Here is a 14,699-nt window from a genome sequence, read left to right as displayed (position 1 = left end):
TCATTCTACCATCTTGATTGGGGCAGGACCTCCATGCTTTCCTTCTTTGTAAAATGTTTTAGAGAATCTTCCTCCCGGAAGACCCACACACTGTGGTGTGTTTCTAACAGCCTTGTTTGTCATAGCAGCAACTCTCTCCTTCACTACTTCCAAATGTGGTTATCCACATGGCAACAGGATCGAGGACATATGATAGGTTATGACTCTGCATTCCTTATTCCAGCTTTGAAACATATCACTGTAAAAGGAAAGCTTTTCCAACAGAAATTCAAGTAACCTGGGACCTTGGGCAACTAGGCTGCTCTTCATCAGAAACAATGCAGAGGTATGGATATAGCAAGTTACGGCTTGTTTCTGTTGTCATGATGCCAGCCCAAGTCCTACACATGTGGTCCAGCATCACAGGCTCCACTCCACTCTCCTAATCCCCAGGGAGCATTTCTTGAGGTGGATACAATCCAGGACATACCTATAAGTGTGAGAGAATGAACTGTGACAGTCCCTGAATACGAAGAGGTCACGGTGTTGGCAGAGTCATCCTTGTGAACCATGATGTAGCTCAGCTGGTGCAGCGAGGACTGGAGGACTGGAACACAAGTCCTGTCATTACTTGGTGGGCAGGCTCTACCAGAACATGGCTTTACATGGGGAATCACATCCAGGCCAAGGAAACCTGTGAAGTGACTAATACCTTTATAATCAACACCTATAAAAGATTCCCAAGCACTAGATAATGGGCCATTTCTTTCAAGTAACATTTGATTTAAAAACTATTAGTTTCCCAAAATAATTTATTAGATACAGTATCTACAAATGTATTATACAGAAGAGGAACTTATCCAATAAAATAAATAGAACCTAAGCAAAAGTAGGTTTTCTAACTTCATATTTGTGGAACTTCATTATTTTCAGGCTTTAAGGTCTCACTATGGGATGCAGAAAGGAAATTCATGGAATCTCAGCCTGGGCAGGGGTAATAACGCAGATCACTGGCAAAAGGAAGGATTTCTCAATGAATGGAGCTTTAACATCTGGTTTTCCAAATTTAAAAACTGAAATTGGATATCTCAATGTACACAAAAATCAAGTCCAGATGGAATAAAGAATTACTATATGAAAGTCAAAACTACACAACTTTAAGAAACAAAGACTATCTTTTTGACCACTAGAAGTTTAGAAGTTTGCTAAACAAGACATAAGTAATGCTAACCTTGAAAAAAAAGAGAAATTCAACTACATTAAAATTAAGAATTTTGTTCACCAAAAATACCTTTTAAAAATGAACAGACAAGTCATCAACTGGGGGAACACATCTGCAACCTATATAACCAAAAATGATTTAACAGCCAAGAATATATAGAGAACTCATACAAAATGTTGATTAAAAGAGCCAAATAACAATGGAAAAGTGGACAAGAAGATATGAAGAAGCATTTCACGAAAGTGGAAATACAAAGGTCTATTTAAAAAAAACAGGAAAAGATACTCAAGGTCATTACTAATCAGGGAAATGCAAATCAAGATCACAATGTGTTATTTTATCCTCACTAGATTGGCAGAAATTAACAAGTCTTAAGGATAAACAAGGGCTGGAAAAGATGTGGTCAATAGGAATTTTTATAGTAAGGGAGTCAAATTTGTACAACTACGAAAAACAATTTGGCATCAACCTGTAAAGTATCCTAGACAAACCCTTGCACAGTTGCATCAGCAGATAAGTACAAACAACTCGTGTCACCTTTTTGATAATAGTAAAATAAGTGGAAAGAATACGAACATCCATCCAAATGGACAGACTGATACAGCCACACAATGGAATACTAAATAACCATGAAAAAATGGAGAAGCAACAGCTACATGTAAAAACTTTGATGAATCCCTTTAAAAATAAAATAAAATAAAGTCTCAGGAAGCAGATGTAGCTCAAGCAATTGAGCTCGCACCTACCACATGGGAGGTCCCAGGTTTGGTTCCCAGTGCCTTCTGGAGAAGGCAAGCTGATGCAACAAGATGATGCAACAAAGAGGAAAGAAAATGAGAGACACAACAAACCAGGGAGCTGAGGTGGCTCAAGTGATTGAGCGCCTCCCTCCCTCATGGGAGGTCCCAGGTTCAGTTCCTAGTGCCTCCTAAAGAGAAGATGAGCAGACACAGAAAGCACACAGCAAATGGACACAGAGAGCAGAGCAGACAGTGATTACCAACAATGAGAGGGGGAATGAATAAATAAAAATAAATCTTTAAAAAAGCAATTCTCAGATGACTTATAGGATAAAACCACTTTTTATAATGTTCAAAACAAGCAAAACTAACATAATCTTGTTAGGGATCTATATATATATGAGAAAGCAGTAAAGGGAAAAATAAACACGTAATAAACACAAAATTCAGGATAATAGTTATCCCTGAGGGGGATGTAGAGGGATGAGTTCAAGAAGGCACGCACAGGTAGATGCAAGGCTTTAGTAACATTCCAGCTCTTAATCTAGTGGCTTCATAGGTATTTTGTTGTTATGCTTCACAAGTTATATATACAAGTTAAGTATTTTCTTTGTACTTGTCAAATATTAGTTACCTCTTTTAATACAGTAAACAAGATGGAGAATGGGTGTCAATTGTGTTCTATTTTGTAACACACAAGAAAGCCTTCCCTTAAATTCAGTGCTCCAGGGAAATCACCATTACACCACGTTTATCATATGGTTTCAAGGGACCCGCCCCCTCCACGCATCCCTTAACAATCAAAGTCAGGCCTAAAGGATCCTGGATCCTTGGCATCCTGACTGCTGCCTACTTTCCCATCCTTTATCTCCTGCAGCTCATCCAGCCAGTCCATGAGCTATTCAATTCCTCAAATATGTCTCCATGCCCTCAACATGTTCTTAGTGACTGGAAACATTCCCATCTCTTCTTTATCTGCTGACAAATGCTTTGCCCTTTTAAAGGGCTCAAATGTTACCTCCAGGAACCTTCCCAGGGGGCTGTGAGAATTTGGTTCTTTCCCCTCACTGTCCCCACAGTTCATACTTCCCTTCTGGCACTTACTGGACATACATAACCACTCATTAATCTGCTGCCTTCATTCCTAGACTCTAAATCCCCAAAGGCCAGCACAAAATGTTTTCTGTTTACTGCAGCAGCCTCAGTGCCTATAACATAAAGTAGGCCCTCAACAAAGCTGCTCTTAGTAAGAAAATAATCCCAGGACAATAGAAATGGGTGGAGAGCCTGTCGTGGATGGAGATGGGAGGAAGAGGAGCAGGTCAGGATTAGAGACCTAGAGAACTCAACAGGAAATGCTTCCCTTCATACCAGACGCTCCTCTCCTCTCACATACTCAACTACTACTATTTGAAGCAAAAAGAAAATAAAAAGTTGCCAAGCTTTATTTAGGTTGTAATGGTACAGATAACATATCTAACCCTGCACCCGCCCCACGCTGGGCAGCCCTGAGCAGGCTCAGCTACCCTTTCCCTCCAGTCTCCAGTCTCACTTCTTGTCCTCCTCCTTCTTGTCCTTTTTGCTATCCTTGGTGGCCTGGGAGGCCAGGGAGCCCATGGCATTTCGAATGGCCTCATTGTTGGGATCCACACCTGGAAGGTTCTCTAGGACACTCTGAAGGAACTCAGGATCCTGCATCACATCATAATCATCCTCCTCCTGAAAAAAAGGCAACGTGAGTGGAGCGGAGGAGCTAGGGAGTGAAGGAGACCTGAGACTCCTGCTGCCTGAGCCCTTCTCTTCACCTGTGTGGGGGTGGAGGGCACCACTGCCCAAGAGTAGAAAAGGAAGATTCAGCAGAATACCCAGTGCCTCGCCACAGCAGGAACTCGCATACTTACTAATGACCAAAGAGAGGAGGCTTGGGAACTCTGCTTCTTGAGCTCAGAGGGTAAAAGCAGATGCCATGAAGTTCAGACCTCTTGCTGTCAGACACCCACTCTTCCTTTTTCTTTTTCCTAGGCCCTCTTTTCACCCTCCTGGGCAGCTGTTATTTTAGAAAAATGCCCAGACTGCTCCCACCATCAAGGAAGGAAAATGAGAGAACACTAGGGTACTTCTCGAACTCTGATCACTGGCATTCGGTTGCCTTAGCAAGGTTTACATACAAGAAATGTGTTTAACTATGTGCTCCTTCTACTCTGCAAAGAGCTCATCGATGAAACCCTGAGAGAGGAATGGTCCCAGGCATGGAGGGCTAAGGATCTGAACACCAGGGGATTTTAGGTCTGATGGGGATGAGGGGGATCACGGTTGGTCCTCACCTTGGCTGGCTCAGATGTGTCCATGGCTGAGCTGGCGTCAATATCCGCTGATTCTGCCTGGCCAAACTCTGAGGAAAGGGGATCAGTCAGATTGGTTCAATTTCCCCACACCGACCTCTCTGCCTAAGCACTACCATGTAGGCCCTGGCTCACCTGCTCCCTGCAGGGACATCTGCATGGCATAAGCAATCTGCTCTTCTTCAGTCATACTGCTCAGGTCAGGGAGCCCGGTGCGACCAAACTCCTGCTGGCTGATGGTCATCTTCAGCAGGGCATCATCTGAATCTGGAAAAAGGAAGACAGCAACAGGGGAGAACTGGTGCCATATTCCACATAGACTCACCTCCGAAACCATTCCCTCAGCCAACCCCTTCCATATATTCACACCCTGCCAGACCTCCCTGCTCCCACTCCAGTGTCTACACCCAGCAGTCACAGGACTTCAGATCCCACCTCTTTCACCTTCAGTCCCAGCTGTAGCAATCCCAGCCTCAGCAGCAGAGGCTGCAGCTGCACGCCGTGCCTCCTCTTCCTGCCGCTGCCGCTGCTCTTCCATGGAAACACGAAGGGCCTGGCCAAGGACAGGGCAGGGTCACACATTCTCCAACCCTCACTCCTACCAGGCGCAGGGGAAGTTAGCCAAGGTGGTAGAAAAGAAGCATAACAGGGTAGCTTCTAATTTATGCACATGGGAAAGAAGCTGGAGGGATATGAGGTGGTAGGGAAAAAAGGAAGGACTGGGGCAAGCCCGAGGTTTAATCAGGTAGAGTTTATAAGTAAGAGTCTAACACCAGTGCCTCTAGAGATCAGACAGAATTAAAGGAAAACCGCAGCAAAAGAGGATCTGGGCAGATGAGCGAGGGCTTAGGGTTGTTTAGGACTGCCCCGCCCTCGAGAACCTATATGATATGCCTGTGTGTCTGAAGAGAAGGACAGAGGAAGACCCTTGGGCTCTACCTGGGATCAGGGTTAGCTCACCAAAGCCAGCTCGGGATCAGCACTGGGATCCACTCCGAATTCAAAGTCACTGGCACCAAGCCCCAGCATGGCACCACCTTCACCAGCCAGAATCGGAGAACTGATGAGGGCATCCGCCAAGCTAGGCCCAGGAGGCACTGTCACCAGATGAGACCCAGTTCCATCTTTGCCATTCAGTGTGTTTACAAAGGCTGTCAGCTTCTCTGTGTTCACCTCCTGCGGGAGGAAAGAACACCAGAGGCTCCCCTTCAGGCCCTGCTGCCCATTCTCTGGCCTCTCAGATCCTGTCTGTACTGCTCTCTCACCCTCAGGGTAAGGACGGGTCTCTGTTTATAATCAAGTCAAGGCCAAGCCCCCCTAACCAGCCCCTACTCACCTCTTCCCCAAAATTGATAATGTCAACATTTACTTTCTCCTTCTTGAGGCGTTTCGCCAGTTTCACCAGCTGGGGAGAAAGGGACAGAAATGAGGAAATCTGTCCCACATCATGAGGGGGAAGTGATACGTCTCATAAAAGACAGAAATCTGTTGACTACCCTGAGGTCCCCAGCAGAAACACTGAGTTCTACACAGCCCACTTACCCAAAATCCAGAGCCTCTGCCAGGCTCTCCTAGGGGCTGAAAGGCCCATTCCCAAATACCCTACCCACATCCCCCGCTGTTACTTGGACTCACATCCTTCTCATTGTCCTCCACAGGGCTTCCCACAAAGGCGATGATGCGCATCTTATGATTTTTGCCTTGTCGGTGCTTCAGAGCCAGCTTGGAAAGGAAGAGGAATTTCTGAGTCAAGCAGAGGAAACACTTAGCCTTCCCCTCTGTCCCTGTCTTCCCTTTTTCCTTATGGTGCCTGTGTACCTCAAGGCTACCATCAAACTCATACAAAGTCAAAACTACCTCTCCCACTCTTCCCCTCTTGTTGTAGATAAGGAGGAGTTACTTCCCAGTTCCTGGGATTTTCCCCTTCACGAGCCTCATCGATGCTGGGATTCACTCCACCACCCTTTCTATTCCAAGCTAGCTACCCCTCAGCCAGCTCCCTTCCCTTGCTCTGCTTCTAGCTCAAGATTCCAGGGCAGAAAAGAATGATTTGAGAGGTAGAACCTAAGAGCAGGAAGGACCAACCAAGGGGCTCCCACAGGACTCACATGGGCCACGCGGATGCCGGTGCAGAAGGTGATCTTGCCCTTGGGTTGGACAGTGTGGAGCTTGGAGAGGATGCGGCCGGTGTCAGGGGTCAGCGTGGTCAGGACTTCACAGTCACTGGGATGCAGGGGGGAGCATGTCAATGACTTCAGGTCAGCACAAGTGCCTCCAAATGAATCTGACTCTTCTTCTCTTTAGGGACCTTGGTAATAACTCTAATCTCCATTCTTAGTCAAACATCTAGTGTTTAGCAGATGCTGAGCACAGAAATGACAGTGATGGATTTGTCAGAAACCTGCCATCTCCCTTCCAATGATTTCCTTTAACGCCTTTCATCATTATCTTCTTCTCAGGGCCCAAAGAATCCTCCATAACAACTAGCTGCTACTTTTTTATCTCTTCCCACTGTCTCCATTTCTAGCTCCATTTTCCAGCTAACAGCATGTATATTGGGGTAGGCAGTTACTCACTTGAGGATTATCATTTCCCAAAACAAATCACTTATGGGGTAAAAGGATGTGTGATGTATGCCCAGTCTCTGATTCCAAATCACTTTTCACCGACTTTAAAATATACCATGAAATTTCACCCCAGGAGATTCTCTTCATAACTGTATTAAATTCAGGTTAATATTAAAAACAAGTTACGGGAAGTGGATGTGGCTCAATCAATTGGGCTCCCATCTACCATATGGACATGGGTTCATGTCCCAGGGCCTCCTTGTGAAGGCAAGCTGGCCCGCACCCGTGCAGAGCTGAAGGTCTGCGCCCGCAGAGAGCTGGCGCAGCAAGACGCAGACACAGAAGAACATGCAGTGAATGGACAGAGAGAGCAGACAGCAAGCGAAGGTAGCAAGGCGGGGGGGGGGGGGAATAAATAAAAATAAATCTTTAAAAAAAACAAAACCAAGTTGCCAGTTACACTGACAATGAATAGTGATGGAAGTAGTTCACAATGAATAGTGAGGGGCAAAGGCAGGCTTGGGGAACCTACAGAAGGGCCATCCCTGCTAGCCTCAGGGTACGTGTGGGAAAACTACCTCCCCGCCCCCCACGTACTTGGCCAGTGTGATGAGGCCCACGTTGTTCTCGGGGTTGCTGCGGGTTTTGGAGTGACATACGATGTTGACGGCGTCCTGTTGCGCCTGCAGCCGGGTGGGCAAGAAGTCCCCGTTCCGCATATACTCACTGTTATCCACACTGTCAGATGAAGGGCCAGGGAAGAGGGAGAAGATATATTCTAGGATGTCTCTGAAACAGTCTCTCCAGTCCCAGGGACCCCCTTCAACACCGTTCCCATACAGTGCCTTATGGCGTAGAGCAGCAGCGCTCAGGCTTTGAGGAACAGAGCTCCCTGAGCATTTTTTCCCCTCGCCTATACAGAAGATCAAGCCTTACCCGAGACTGACTCAGGATGATGAGGGGAGGAAGATATTTTTTTAAAGCTCCACAAGCGATCCTAATGAGCAGTCAAGGTTGAGATCTGATGTACCATGAGCACCTTTTTATAAATTATACCTGTGTATTAATTAGCTTTGTCCTGTATGACTATCCTGAGACTGCCATGAAAATGGAGTACTCCAAAGGCAGGAAATGAAGAAGGCAACTAGAAAGTATTTATAAAATCACATACACTTGACAACACTGAGTGCTTAGCTGCTCTGGCAGCTGGCTTACACTGCAAAAATGAGGTACATGGGTTTGGTGTTTCCAAGTTTCCTCGCCTCTTTTATACCAGCAACTTTTCACAACCTAAAAGAATTCAGGTAATATGAAGTACACGCTCCAGCTGCCCAGAAATGAAAAGAAGGTAGGTAAATGTAAAATGGTTATATAAGTCCCTGAACAGGATCAATTCTTGATTACTTCTGTGATCCCTTAGAGCTCTAACAGTCAACGATTCTATCTGTGCTAATAAAAGGAAGCAGTGTCTCAGATGATATCTCGCTTCTATTGCAAGCCAAACACAGGTCTGGGAACAATTTTTTTTCTTTAGTATGTTTTCTCTGGCAATAAGTGCAAACCAAAAATTGTGAAGACAGGTAAGTAAGAAGCTACTGGAAACCAAGCAGAAGAGGCAATATAGGGTAGTGGTCAGGCACTGGAAACATGGTTTCAAATATCTACTCTGCTACTTAACTAATTCTACGACCCTGAACAAGTTGCTTAATTTCTCTAAGATCCGGTTACCTTACTTGTAAAATGGGTTCTACTGTACTTATTCTTGAAGGATTGCTATGAGGACTAGATGCACGACAGTACAGTGCCTGGCAATAAGCATGAAGCACAGACTAGTTCTTGTAGTGGAAACCAAAATCAGTCATCTCTAAACCTATTTTAAGGAGGCCAAGGGCTGATTCTGCTGACCATTCATTATATTCTTTTTTTTCCCTGATACATTATTTCCAACTGTTCCCAGCAGGGAAGTAACAGATTCTCTTGCTTCAAGGACAGTGATAAATCCAAATATAAGAAAACAATGGAGGCTTTGAACATAGTTCAGAAGAGCTACTAATTTTAAGCAAAAGACTGGATTGTGGGGCAAGACCAACAGATGGATGGGGGCTGGAAGAAAGGCATCAGAGCAAGAAAGAGGGCTTGAGAATCAGGGAGAACTGACATGAAGTCACGCATCAGAACCACTTTGTGGGCAGGTGCGGTGAAAAATACAGACACCTTACCACCTATGTATGCACCCCGAAAAATTATACTATTGGGTTTTCCCAATTTTGTACTTTATATGAAGGGATAATATATGTATGTACATTTTTGTGCCTGGTTTGGCTCAACAGTTTGTAATTTCCCCCCAAACACTTCATATCAAAATAATGGCTTAAGAAATTATCCAGCTATTCTTCTGAAGAGGTACCAGGGATTGAACCCAGAAACTCGTACATGGGAAGCAGGCACTCAACCTCTGAGCTATATCAACTCCCCTGTTCCTCATTTAAACATGTAAATACAGATGCCTGGACTCCCCTGGCTGGCGGATTCTGACTCAGAAGATCCAGAGTCAAACACCTGCATTTTTAATAAATTCCCCCAAAGACTTTTGAAGGATGACAAAGTGTGAGGCCCTGTGGAAACAAAGGGTGGTTTCATCATCATCCTGTGCCTGGGCAACCATAATAGGTGGCCAATATGTCCTTCTGGGCTTAAGTTTTCCTCCTCCACATCAAGTCAGATCAATATTCTTCAATGTCATTTTGTATACAGCTTTGCCCCCACCACTCTCAGGACTTGTTCAATAGTTCTCCATTGAAGGGTACTGAAGAGAGGTCAAGCTCAGCTCCACATTTGTGGTCTTCTATGTGGTCCCACCTACCTTTCCAAAAAAAATGAAATTATCTTGTATTAAAGTTACACCATTATGAGCATGTGAACGGTTACGAAAATGAGGACTGTAATGGTTATATTTTGTCCTTGTTTTATGAGTATGTTTGTATATGTACATAAAGAAAATATCTTTGTTTCCTTTCCTATCTTATCCCCTTATTCTATGACATAAGCTGTATTAGTTTCATATCATAACATTTAAGTTATAATATATCAAATTTAAGAGTGAATATTACCCAATAATTTATACCCTCTTTGGGAGAGATTTAGTGCATTTCTGATTGTAAACAGGACAGCTGAGTATTGTTAGGTGAAAAATATGTTACTGTTTTTATTTAGAGTTTAAGTATAGTTTAAGATAATGTATGGCTGCCAAGTTGACAAAGGGTAGACTGTGATAGTTAGGCTCATGTGTCAACTTGGCCAGGTAATGGTGCCTGGTAGCTTGGTTAAGTAAAAGCACTGAGCTAATTGTTACTCTAAGGACATTCTGCAGACCTAAATCATTAGTACATTGACTGCATCTGTGGCTGATTTCATCTACAATCAACTGAGGAGATTGCCTTTAGCAATGAGAGCTGACTCATCCAATCAGCTTGAAATCTTGTATACATATATAATCTTGTACAAATTTTTGTCCTCAAAATCCTAATCCTACTCATAAATAGGATCTTCAGCCCAAACTTGAGACTGTGACTTTAAGCATGTCATTTAAAATCGCTGAAACTCAGTCTCCTCATCGGTAAAATGGAAGGATGGGCTTTTATCTTGAAGTGTTGCTGTAAGGTTTAAGTGAGAAAAAGTAAATAAAATGCCTAACACACAGTAAACAATCTATAAATGGTACCTTGAAGATGATACAGAGAAAGTTCGAGTAGAGGGTTTATAATCTCTCTTCCTAATCTCCATTATATTGAGGAGAGGAAAGGAGGGCAGAAGAATCAGGGATGAGTGCGAGAGGGAGGACTCTGGCTAAAGACACACCTGAGGCTGGCTAGTCTAGAAGAGAAGACGCTGGATTAGAGAAAGGCAGTGGGGACCCCCGGTCAAAGACCGAGCGCGGGTCGGGGTTGATGTCTCGTCTTCCCCGCCCGGGATGACTCAGGGAGTCGACAGGACTCGTTCCCTCCGGGCCTAAAGCCGCTTCTTGCCCATCAGCACCCCTCCCCGACCCTAGGCCCGCCCCGCCTCCCCCCTACACGCACCCTCGACACAGTCCAACCCCCACGAAGGGCCCCGAGATGTTCCTCACCAAACCATAGTGCTTTCCAACACCATCTTGCCACCTTCCTCCCTCCCCGACCGGTTCTCACGACTGCCAAACAACAACGCCTCCAATTGGCCCAGCGCTCATCACCAATCACAGGCCTCGGCTAGGCAAGCGGTGTCCGCCTCCATCCTCCGACTTGCCTTCTGGGAGTTGTAGGCACAATGGAAATAAAAGGCATATTTGCCAAGAACTGTGGGAACACAGAAAAAAGGGTCGCTTTGGATGCACAGCACTGTGATTATAATAAAAGTCATTGATTGCACACTTTGGATAGATTGTATGATATGTGAATATATTAATAAAAATGCTTTAAAAAATAACGGTATACTAAATGAAAGAAACCAGACACAAAGTACTACATGGTGTATGATTCCATTTATATAAAAGGTAAATATAAATCAACTTATAAAGATGAACTTAGATTAGTGATTATGTAGGGTTGGGGAAGGATAAAGGGATTGAGAGGTGACTGTAAGAGGTATGGAGTTTTGCTTTTTGGAGTAAGGAAATTGTTCTAAAATTTTTTGTGGTGATGAATGCAAAACATTGTGATTATACTAAAAGCCATTGATTATACACTTTGGATAGATTGTATGGTATGTGGATATATATCAATAAAACTGCTTTAAAAAAAGATAGTCCATCTCCATCTTCCCTATGTTCTGGTTGTCAGGTTACTCCTGCTGGCCAGATCTAAAAGAAGCTGTGGAGGGACACTTGAATGTGCTGTGGATGTTTTTGTTCTGGCATTGTCATTTTTTTAAAGTAGCAGATCACTAATGACGTTCTAGAGCCCTCTGTTCCCCATAACACTTTGTTCATTTGACTATTACAGCTCTTCTCCCTGAACTGAATTTGTGTATCTATCTCCCCCATTTAATTAAGGGCAGGAAAGATATCAATCTTTTGCAGTCTCTGAGCCCAGTACAGTGCCTGACACACGGTTGGCACCCAGAAAAGGTTTGCTAAATCAATAATTTTAACATCCCGAAGAACAGGAGACAAACAAGTAAACTATTTGGATTTGTTAACCAAGGATAACATTCTGAATGCTTTGGTTCACCCTCCCCTACACACATACATACACACACACACACACATCAACAAACAAAACTAGAAAATCCCAGATATCCACCAAGGAAGGTATTGGTCCAGGCATAGCCACTCAATAGCATACTTGAAGAGAGGAGAGAGGGGTGTTGTAGATATTATCTAGATGTTAGTAAAGTTTTAATGGGAATGTTTAAAAGGTATTGGTAACCATCAAAGTTTATAGAGTAAAATACCCATACTGCTAGAGGAAAAAAAAAAATCTGCCAATGTAGTCATAGATAGGAAATGAGAAAAATAGGAAAGCATAGAAAAAAATTAGTGACAAGATAAGTTCAAATGTAACAACCAAAATATCTTTAAAACAAGGCAAAAATTATGTTTTTAAAAAACATTTACACAGTATTTATAGAGATGCATCAAACTGGGTGATAATAACAGTTGAAAATAAAGGGAGAGAAAAAATAATATGTTAGGCAATGGTAATAACAAAAGCACATGTAGCTATATTAATATTGTACAAAATAGAAATCAATACAAGTAGCTGAAAGCAGATCAAGAGAAGAGTATTTCATAAAAGACAAAATTCACCAACCAAAAAATACTCTGGGTTAACTAGAATAATGCAACTATAAAAACAAATTGAACATGGGGACTAATTTTAAGTCAGTGTTCTTTTAAATGAAGAAGCAAATGACAAAAATGCGCCACAAACAAAATGACCAGAAGCTGAATAAATAATGTCATCACTGTTTGGGAAAAACATGATGCGTGATGTCTATACAAAGAGGTGTCACCTTCTACTTAACTCAAGTTATAGTGAGACATTTAATTGATTGTGACCAGTTTTATTACTAAACTTTTAAAAAGTCTATGGAAAGAACCAGCAAGATGGTGGTGGAGTAAGGAGCTCCTAGAGTCACCTCCTGCTACAGGGCAGTCAGCAAACGCCCAGAGCTCTCTGGAGCTAGCTAAAGAACCTGTTTGGGGGCTCCAGGAGACCAGAAGAGCATCCTGCAACATTCTTGAAGGAGTGGAAGGAGGATACTGCTCATCTGCAAAGAAGACTCGTAAGTAGAGGCTCCACGCTGCGGAGGCCAGAGCCCATCCTCCACCGGAGGCACAAGGCACCTCAGGAGCTGTTCCGCAGCTGGAATCGAAAGCTCCACTTCCCCAAAACAGGGGAGGAAGAGATGGTTGGGCACCAATTTCAGCTATTGATGAGAAAATTCAGTGGGCGACAGTATAATCCTGAGAATAGCTAAAGCTTGGCCTGTCCAAGTCAGAAAGAGGCCAGGAGCCGCCATCTTAACTCCACACCTGGCACAAGGGGAAGCAAGGTGAACAGAAAATCCCAGTGCTTGTGGAGACCAGCTTCTTCCCATCCAGATCATACTGCAGGTCTAGCCTAGGCCCTAGTGCCACCTCCAACAGGGAGGAAGCTGCAGGGACCTGCACCAGCCTCTCTGGGAAATTACCAGCCAAGCCTTGGAGGCCAGTGACTATCCTACTCTGGCAGCACGAGCCACCCCAGGAGCTGTTCTGTGACTGGAATTGGAAGCTCCATTTCCTAGAAACAGGTGAGGAGGAGATGGTTGGCCCCCGATTTCGGGTACTGAATGGGAGACTTGGCTGGCTAAGAGATAACCCTGGTAACAGGGAAGTGTGAACCAACCCAAATCAGAAAGAAGCCAGTAGCCCCCATTCTGACTCTGCCCCCAGCCTGAGGGGACGCCAGTCTGATTGAAACTCTGTGTGGGCAGGAACCAGTTTCTTTCACACAGATCAGCCTGCAGCCCACCTAGGCTTCACCCCTGCCTCTGGCGGGGAGGACTGAGGAGCCCTGTACCAGCCTATATAGGTAACTGCAGGTAACTTTGGCTGGTATAGACTGAAAATCAGAAGTCTACAGGGCAACTGTGGTCATCTTGAATCCGCACTGCATAGACTGTTGCCCATACCTGCAGCTCCATCCCTGCCCCAGGCAGGGGAGAAAGGAATGTGAACCTTCATAAGTCTCTCTGGGCAACCATAGTCTAGGCCTGCATGACTCTGTCCCTACTCCTGGCAAAGGAGAAAGTTGGAAGAAGCTTCATTGGTCCCTGGCACAATGAGGGCAGCTTGAGCCTCCATAGCTTACAGCACCAATAACATGCTTGGCTACTACTGCACAACCAGCAAGGGAGAAATGACAGGAAGCCCTAAACTAAAGAGAAAACTGCACCCAGAATAAATACTCTAGTAATCCAGATGCGAAGACACCAACAAAAAATTACAATCCACACCAAGAAACAGAAAGCTATGGCTCAGTTAAAGGATCAAGATAAGCCTCCAGATGACATAAAGGAGTTGAGACAACTAATTATAGAAGTTCAAACAAATCTCCTTAATAAATTCATTGAGATGGCTAAAGAGATTAAGGATATTAAGAAGACACTGGATGAGCACAAAGAAGAATTTGAAAGCATACGTAGAAAAATAGCAGATCTTATGGGAATGGAAGGTGCAATCAATGAAATTAAAAAAACATTGGAATCATATAATAGCAGATTTGAGGAGGCAGAAGAAAGGATTGGTGAGCTTGAAGAAATGGCCTCTGAAAGTGAACATACAGAAGAACAGATGAGGAAAAGAATGGAGAAAATTGAACAAGGT

At 44.0% G+C, this 14,699-nt stretch overlaps 1 protein-coding gene across 2 annotated transcripts; it reads right to left on the bottom strand.

Moving 5' to 3' along the window:
• Nucleotides 1–773: 773 nt before the first annotated feature.
• Nucleotides 774–11,083, bottom strand: PSMD4 (proteasome 26S subunit ubiquitin receptor, non-ATPase 4). Of its 2 annotated transcripts, none has more exons than XM_004451710.3 (10): nt 10,977–11,083; nt 7,448–7,588; nt 6,392–6,506; nt 5,919–6,005; nt 5,620–5,688; nt 5,244–5,459; nt 4,719–4,836; nt 4,419–4,550; nt 4,266–4,333; nt 774–3,660 (listed from the first exon to the last, which is right to left on the bottom strand). In XM_004451710.3, the coding sequence occupies exons 1-10, from the start codon at nt 11,000–11,002 to the stop codon at nt 3,490–3,492; spliced, it is 1,143 nt and encodes a 380-aa protein (XP_004451767.1). In that variant the 5' UTR covers nt 11,003–11,083; the 3' UTR covers nt 774–3,489. The 2 variants fall into 2 exon arrangements, with proteins under 2 accessions (XP_004451767.1, XP_004451768.1); XM_004451711.3 differs by having other exon boundaries at nt 4,728–4,836.
• Between the last annotated feature and the right edge of the window lie 3,616 nt (nt 11,084–14,699).

The sequence above is a fragment of the Dasypus novemcinctus genome, chromosome 13 (genome assembly GCF_030445035.2).
Source record: "Dasypus novemcinctus isolate mDasNov1 chromosome 13, mDasNov1.1.hap2, whole genome shotgun sequence".
Classification (NCBI taxonomy): Eukaryota; Metazoa; Chordata; class Mammalia; order Cingulata; family Dasypodidae; genus Dasypus; species Dasypus novemcinctus.
Note: the sequence above shows the minus strand (reverse complement) of the source record. Positions and strands in the feature narration are given on the sequence as shown.

What these genes read in the sequence shown, in the direction of transcription:
- PSMD4 (XM_004451710.3), bottom strand. Translation starts at nt 11,002, where the DNA reads ATGGTGTTGGAAAGCACTATGGTTTG. An exon ending in CCGGCATCCGCGTGGCCCAT is followed by an intron (nt 6,006 to 6,391) that starts GTGAGTCCTGTG and finishes TTCCTTTCCAAG; the next exon opens with CTGGCTCTGAAGCACCGACA. An exon ending in TTATCAATTTTGGGGAAGAG is followed by an intron (nt 5,460 to 5,619) that starts GTGAGTAGGGGC and finishes TTCCTCCCGCAG; the next exon opens with GAGGTGAACACAGAGAAGCT.